General features: G+C 60.0%; 1 protein-coding gene across 1 annotated transcript; it reads left to right on the forward strand.

Annotated features, from left to right (window-relative positions):
- Nucleotides 1-1,715: 1,715 nt before the first annotated feature.
- On the forward strand, nt 1,716-3,098 carry POU3F1 (POU class 3 homeobox 1). The gene has a single exon (XM_038758419.1). The coding sequence runs from the start codon at nt 1,716-1,718 to the stop codon at nt 3,096-3,098; it is 1,383 nt and encodes a 460-aa protein (XP_038614347.1).
- The last annotated feature ends 4,825 nt before the right edge of the window (nt 3,099-7,923 follow it).

Below are 7,923 nucleotides of genomic sequence, written 5' to 3' on the forward strand. Positions count from 1 at the left end.
GAGCCCCCCGAAGGACAACCTGATCACCTTGTAACTTCCCTCAGCGCTTAGAACAGTGCTTGGCACATAGTAAGTGCTTAATAAATGGCATCATTATTATTATTACTTCTAGACTATGAGCCCACTCTTCTAGACTGTGAGCCCACTGTTGGGTAGGGACCGTCTCTATATGTTGCCAACTTGGACTTCCCAAGCGCTTAGTCCAGTGCTCTGCACACAGTAAGTGCTTAATAAATGCCATCATCATTATTATTACTTCTAGACTGAAGGCCCACTCTTCTAGACTGTGAGCCCGCTGTTGGGTAGGGACTGTCTCTGTCTGTTCCCAACTTGTACTTCCCAAGCGCTTAGTCCAGTGCTCTGCACACAGTAAGCTCTCAATAAATACGATTCAATGAATGACCGTCTATGTTGCCAACTTGTACTTCCCAAGCGCTTCATCCAGTGCTCTGCACACAGTAAGCGCTCAATAAATACGATTGAATGAATGACCGTCTATGTTGCCAACTTGTACTTCCCAAGCGCTTCGTCCAGTGTTCTGCATGCCGTAAGCACTCAATAAATACGATTGAATGAATGACCGTCTCTCTAGGTTGCCAACTTTTACTTCCCAAGCGCTTCGTCCAGTGCTCTGCACGCCGTAAGCGCTCAATAAATACGATTGAATGAATGACCGTCTCTCTATGTTGCCAACTTGTACTTCCCAAGTGCTTCATCCAGTGCTCTGCACACAGTAAGCGCTCAATACGATTGAATCATCATCAATCGTATTTATTGTATTTATTGAGCGCTTACTATGTGCAAAGCACTGTACTAAGCGCTTGGGAAGTACAAGTTGGCAACATAGAGAGACAGTCCCTACCCAACAGTGGGCTCACAGTCTAAAAGACTGAATGATTGAAAGTGAAATGAAAGTCTAAAAGATTAAATGAATGACCATCTCTCTATGTTGCCAACTTGTCCTTCCCAAGCGCTTCGTCCAGTGCTCTGCACACAGTGAGCGCTCAATAAATACGATTGAATGAATGAATGAATGAATGAATGAATGAACCCCTCCCGCGGCCAATCAGAGCGGCCGACCCGCGTCGGGCGGACCAATGGCGAGGGGGCGTGGCGGTCGGAGGGGGGCGCGCGCGCGCCGGTGTGTGTGGGGGGGAGGCCCCCGAATGAATGAACCCCCCCCCCACCCCTCGCGGCCAATCAGCGCGGCCGGCTCGCTTCGGGCGGACCAATGGCAAGAGGGCGTCGTGGTCGGATGGGGGGGGCGCGCGCGCGCCTGTGTGGGGGGGGGCGCATGAATGAAACCCCCCCAACCCTCGCGGCCAATCAGCGCGTCCGGCCCGCTTCGGGCGGACCAATGGCGAAAGGGCGTGGCCGTCGGAGGGGGGCGCGCGCGCCCGTGTGTGTGTGTGTGAGTGAGTGTGTTGGGGGGCGGCGCATGAATGAACCCCGCCGCGGCCAATCAGCGCGGCCGGCCCGCTTCGGGCGGCCCAATGGCGAGGGGGCGTGGCGGTCGGAGGGGGGCGCGCGCGCGCCTGTGTGTTGGGGGGCGTGTCCGAGCGCGGGGGGCGTGTCCCGGGGGAGCCAATGGGGAGGCGCGGTGGGCGGGGCTTGGGGCGGCGGAGCGGGGCCGGGCTTTAAGCCGGCGGAGCGGGGCGGCGGGGCCGGCAGACGGAGCGGCGGCGGCGGGCGAGGGGCGAGGGGCGTCGGTGGCCATGGCCGCCACGGCGCAGTACCTCCCGCGGGGCCCGGGCGGGGGCGCCGGCGGCGCGGGGCCGCTGATGCACCCGGACGCCGCGGCGGCGGCGGCGGCGGCAGCGGCGGCGGCGGCGGAGCGGCTGCACGCGGGGGCGGCGTACCGCGAGGTGCAGAAGCTGATGCACCACGAGTGGCTGGGCGCGGGGCACCCCGTGGGGCTGCCCCATCACCAGTGGCTGCCGGCCCCCGCCGCCGCCGCCGCCGCCGCCGGAGGAGGAGGAGGAGGCGGCGGCGGCGGCGGCGGAGGGGGGGACTGGGGCGGCGGCCCCCACCTGGACCACGGCAAGGGCGGCGGAGGTGGAAGCGGAGGCGGCGGGCGGGGCGACGAGAACGGCTTCCACTCGCGGCTGGTGCATCAGGGGGCCCCGGCCTGGGCGCCGGGGGGGACGCCCCATCACCTGGGCCCGGCCATGAGTCCGTCCCCCGGAGCCGCCGGCGGCGGCGGCGGCGGAGGAGGGCTGTACGGGCAGGCGGCCTACCCCCCGGGGGCCGGCGGGGCCGGGGGCCTGGCGGGGCTGGGGCTGCACCACGGGCTGCACGAGGACGGGCACGAAGCGCAGCTGGAGCCGTCCCCCCCGCCCCCGCCCCCGCCCCCGCCCCCGCCGCCCCACTTGGGCGCCCACGGCCACCCGGGGGCCCTCCACCCGGCCCACCTGCACCCGGGCGCGGGCGGGGGCCCGTCGTCGGTCGGCGAGCACTCGGACGAGGACGCCCCCAGCTCCGACGACCTGGAGCAGTTCGCCAAGCAGTTCAAGCAGCGCCGCATCAAGCTGGGCTTCACCCAGGCCGACGTGGGGCTGGCCCTGGGCACCCTGTACGGCAACGTCTTCTCGCAGACCACCATCTGCCGCTTCGAGGCCCTGCAGCTCAGCTTCAAGAACATGTGCAAGCTGAAGCCGCTGCTCAACAAGTGGCTGGAGGAGACCGACTCGTCCACCGGCAGCCCCACCAACCTGGACAAGATCGCGGCCCAGGGCCGCAAGCGCAAGAAGCGCACCTCCATCGAGGTGGGGGTCAAGGGCGCCCTGGAGAGCCACTTCCTCAAGTGCCCCAAGCCGTCGGCCCACGAGATCACGGGCCTGGCCGACAGCCTGCAGCTGGAGAAGGAGGTGGTCCGGGTGTGGTTCTGCAACCGGCGGCAGAAGGAGAAGCGCATGACCCCCGCGCCCGGAGCCGGCCACCCGCCCATGGACGACGTCTACGCCCCGGCCGAGCTGGGCCCCCCCGGGGCCGGGCCCGGGGCCGGGGGCGCCTCCCCCCCCTCCGCCCCCGCGCCCCCGGCCCCCCTCCACCACCCCCACCACCATCACCATCACACACTGCAGGCCTCGGGACAGTGACCCGGCCCCGAGACCCCCGGCACCGTGACCTTTGACCCCGCCCGCCCACCGGGGGAGGGGGGACGGGACCGTCCCTTTTGGGGGGAGGGGTGGGGGGAGGTTGGATTTTACAAAAAAAAAACAACAACAAACTTTCCCAGAAAAAAAAAAAAACAAAAAGATGATGTACAGACGCCAACGAAAATCGGAAAGCGCCCTGGAATAGACAGGCTTAAAGCGAGGACGAGTGGAGCCGACATCGCGCCGACTTATTCCCCCCCCCCCTCCTCCTCCTCCTAATTCCCCTCCCTCCCGTCCCCATCCCGCTGTTTTCGGGGCCGGATCCCGGCAGCGTCCTCCCCGAGGCGACAGGTAACGCGATGGAGGGGGGAGAAAACTTGGGGAGACCCCGGGGGGGGGTGGAGGAGAAGGCGGGACATTGGTGGAGAAACCTTTCCACTCCCCCACCCCCTTTCGCCTGCGGGCCGTTGCGGCGCGCAGAGGGTTAACGCTGGGGAAACTTCTTCGCCCCCCGCGGGGTGGGGAAGGGGGGGGAGAAAGGGGGTCGTTCCATTCTTTCCCCTTTATGCCTTTCTCCCTCCGGATATCCCACCCCTTCCCTCCCCCCTGCCTCCTTTCCCACATCCTCCTGGGGTCGGGGGGCCTTTTCGTTGGTCTGTTCGTTCGTTAGTGTTTTTATTTATTGGGCGAGATCTCTTGGGGGGGGGGTTGGGTTCGGTTGGGGGGGTGGGGGTGGGGGGATCTGTCTCATTCCGCTCGCCTTCTTAATTTAAATCGCTGTATATTTATCCGGACCCCGGAGGGGAGACCGCGAGAATGCTGACTGTGTATAAAAGACAGAGAAACTATCCAAAGCTTTAATCTATTCTAATTTATTTCCCCCACCCCACCCCACCCCTTTCCCAGCTCGCCTCCCGTCCCCAGACTCATAAACAAAAAAAAAAAGAGAGAGGGAGGGAGAAAATTTCCGGGTACTTCCCTTTCCCCGATTTTTTTTTCCTTCTGTTTCATTTTACTCGTCTCCAGAGTCTCTTTTCCCCCCTTCAACCCCGGCTGCCGGGGGTGGGGAAGCTAAAAGACGGGGCGGAGAGCTCGCCCTTCCCCCTCCCCGTTGGGACTGACCGTTTTCCCCGGCTATTTCGCGGGCCAGCATCCCCCTCAGCATCCCGCCATCTCTCCTCGGACCCTTTCCCCCTCTTAGAAGCCCTCCTCCATCTCCCCCGCCTCCTCTCCCGACCTCACCTCTCCTTTTGAAATAGCAGGTAGCATCAAAAGTTTGTCTGGTTTGGGTTTTTGGTTTTCTTTGTGTGTGTGTTGGTTTCCTTTTTTTTTTTTGGTTTGGGGAAATTCAGCGTCCGAAGAATATAAACTCTTCCCCCTCCTCCCCTCTCGGATTGCTCGGCCCTTTTACTGCCCCCCTCCACCCCACCCCCAAAGACCCCCGTCTCCCGAAACCCTAGGAGGGGAGGGGTCGGTGAAGAAGGGAGAAGGAAAAAAATAATAATATCTAGTTGGGGCGAGGCCGGAGCCCTGTAAATATGTGATATATGTACACGCACGGGGTGGGAGGGGGAGGGACGGGGAGGGAAGAGAAGCGTTTTGTGCTCGGGTTCGGCTTTTTGTTTTGGTTTTTAATTTTGGATTTTTGTTTGTCTGTTCGTTTGTTTTCCGGTTTGTTCCCATCCTAGAGGATTCTGTGCCCTGACTAATCTGAAGAGGATATTTGACTTTGATTTCTGGATCCCTCTGGCCCGTTTCTATTTATTTTTCTCGTTGTGTTTGAAGCTTCTCCCCTAGCCCCGTTTCTAGTTCCGTTCGTTGCGATTTTTACTTTATTTTTTATTACATTTCCTTTGGACGGCGTTCGGTCCGATCTGTTTGTATCTCTGTTGCAAAAAAAAAAATTGTAGAATGCGAAGTTCCCTTTATATTTATGTTATAGTAAATATTTTATTACTCACATAAACATGTACCCCATCGCCGTGTCCTGTCGTCTTTGCAGCAGGCTGCAGGAGGGGAGGGAGGCGGGAAGGGGCGGAGGGGTCCAGGGAGCGTTCTCGGGCTGAAGAGGTAGCGCTATAAAGAGAGGAAAGGCTGTTATCCGGGGCAGAGCTGGAGGTTGGAAGATCCTTGAGATCGAGCAGCTGCGGGGAGAGAGGGACTCCGCTTCATTTAACAACAACAACAAAAAAGAAAAAAACAACTCCCAAATCCTCAGAGTGGGAAAGGGACAGAATCCGTCTCTCTCGTCCAACGCGGTCCCTCTGAAGGGGGAGAAGGTTTACAGGAGCCGGGGGAGGGTCTGATGGATCCTAACCCAGGTTTCCTCTTTCTCCCTTTCCTAAGAGATGGAGTAAAGCCCAGCTCCGGGCGGGTGTCAGCCCCCTCTCTTCCAGCCGTCCTTTCCCGTCTCCCTCGGGGTCCCGCGCCTCTCAATAGCCGGACTCGAGCAGCGTGGCTCAGTGGAAAGAGCCCGGGCTTTGGAGTCAGAGGTCATGGGTTCAAATCCCGGCTCCGCCAACTGTCAGCTGGGTCACTTCTCTGTGCCTCAGTTACCTCATCTGTAAAACGGGGATTAAAACTGTGAGCCCCCCATGGGACAACCTGATCACCCTGTAACCTCCCCAGCGCTTAGAACGGTGCTTTGCACATAGTAAGCGCTTAACAGATACCAACATTATTATTATTATTCTCCCTGGGGTCTGGGGGATAAGGGGGGCGGCGCGACCCCCATTCTCCGTCCTCTCCCTCCCGCAGGTCTTTCTCCCGAACCCGGCCCGGAGAGCCGAGGGCCCCGAGTTGGCTTCCATCACGAACGTGAAATTCGTTTTTTGGTGGTTTTCCGTTGCTGTTGTTGTTGTTGCTTGGCTTTTTTTTTTCTCAAAACAACCCTGCGCGCTGGGTACGAACGGATCTTCGGGGCGCTGTGGGGGGACTCCCCGTGGATCTGTCCGCCAACGCTCGTGGTTCTGTTTTTAATGAATTTGTCCGCCCCCTCCCACCATCGAGGTGATGAGAGCGCCTTCCAACACCATCATCATCATCAATCGTATTTATTGAGCGCTTACTATGTGCAGAGCACTGTACTAAGCGCTTGGGAAGTACAAAGTACAAGCACCACCGCCGTGTGTGTGTGTGTCTGTGTGTGCCCCCACCCCAATCCCGTGGCTGTTCTCTCAAAAGTGTGTAGGTTTGCGGGGCGAAAGACTCTCGGGCTGAACAAAATCGCATAACGCGCTACGGGGAAAAGTTGTAAAGGAGCGTTAGAGGCCTTCAGGTATCCGCGATTATTGTCTCCGGATTTGCAGCAGGGTGGTTTCCTCGTCCGGGGGGGACTTCTGGGGGACAGAGCGGAGAAATGGGGAGATTCCCCCGACTTTTTCCCTGCTCAGGCCGCAACAATGAGGAGTTCCGCCGAAGGGGGGTGGGAGGTAGGGGGGAGGACTTCTTCTCCGTCTGGGGTCGTGACGTCAGTGGAGCCCCTCGCCTCGGTCCCCTGCCTCCTTCCCGGGATCCGGGAGTCGAAAACATTTTCAGTGATGGATGCCGCTCCATCGTTCCTTAATTCCGTTCGCTCCCTTCCTCGGTTATGTTTCCGACCCGGGTTGGGAGGTTCGAGCGGGGTTTTTATGTTTCTAAAGTCTGCGCTGGGGCCGCGAAACTTGTGCCCGGAGAAGTGAGTGGGACTAGCCTGACTGTCGTCTGTCTGTCTGTCTGTCTGCCCTTCTGTCCGCTGCGGAGCACCCAGGCCCGGCCACGGTTCCTTCGTCTCCCCTCGGTGCCGGGATTGAGGCCGAGGACGGGCCCCTGACCCTGGATCCCACCGCGCCGTTTCCCCCCCCCGGAGCTGGAAAAGGAAGTAATTTGACTTTGGTTCGTGTGATCCCTAAAGCTGGCTGCTTTCGGCTGCCCCACGCAGCGAGTCCGAGTTGGAGCTGGGTTTCCCCGGCAGGGCCCGGGCGGTGACCGCCCGCCCTGCGCTCGGCTTCAGGTAAAGGCCGGACCGCCCGCCGGCTCCGCTCCTCCGGCTCACACAGGTCGACAGCACCGCCCCATTCCTCTCAGCAGGGCCCAGGCCGCTGCTCACGTTTGCCAGGGTTCGGGTTCTTCTCCCGTGTCTCCTCCTCCTCCTTCTTCTCTTTCTCCTTCTTTTTCTATTCCTTCTCTTCCTCCTCCATTTCCTCCTCCTTCTCTTCCTCCTCCTTCTCTTCCTCCTCCTTCTCTTCCTCCTCCTTCCCTTCCTCCTCCTTCCCTTCCTCCTCCTTCTCTTCCTCCTCCTTCTCTTCCTCCTCCTTCTCTTCCTCCTCCTTCTCTTCCTCCTCCTTCTCTTCCTCCTCCTTCTCTTCCTCCTCCTTCTCCTCCTCCTCCTCCTCCTCCTCCTTCTCCTCCTCCTCCTTCTCCTCCTCCTCCTTCTCCTCTTCCTCCTTCTCCTCTTCCTCCTTCTTCTCTTCCTCCTTCTCTTCCTCCTCCTTCTCTTCCTCCTCCTTCTCTTCCTCCTCCTTCTCTTCCTCCTCCTTCTCTTCCTCCTCCTTCTCCTCCTCCTCCTTCTCTTCCTCCTCCTTCTCTTCCTCCTCCTTCTCTTCCTCCTCTTTCTTCTTCTCCTCTTTCTTCTTCTCCTCTACCACCACCACCTCCTCCATCTCCTCCTCTTCCTCCTTCTCCATCTCTTACTGCTGGGCTCCGCTGGCCCATCCTACAGCCCCCGATCACCCCTCAACAGCCCCCGCCCGCTCCAGCTGGCTCTGGCTAGCCGGGAAGGCCCCATACTGAAGGGGCTTGTGTGAGGAAAACTCCGGGCCCCCCTGCTTCTTAATTCCAGTGCTTC

Source organism: Tachyglossus aculeatus, chromosome 16 (genome assembly GCF_015852505.1).
Source record: "Tachyglossus aculeatus isolate mTacAcu1 chromosome 16, mTacAcu1.pri, whole genome shotgun sequence".
Taxonomy (NCBI): Eukaryota; Metazoa; Chordata; class Mammalia; order Monotremata; family Tachyglossidae; genus Tachyglossus; species Tachyglossus aculeatus.

Excerpts from the sequence above, each read along its gene's own strand:
- POU3F1 (XM_038758419.1), top strand. The coding sequence starts at position 1,716 with ATGGCCGCCACGGCGCAGTACCTCCCGCGGGGCCCGGGCGGGGGCGCC.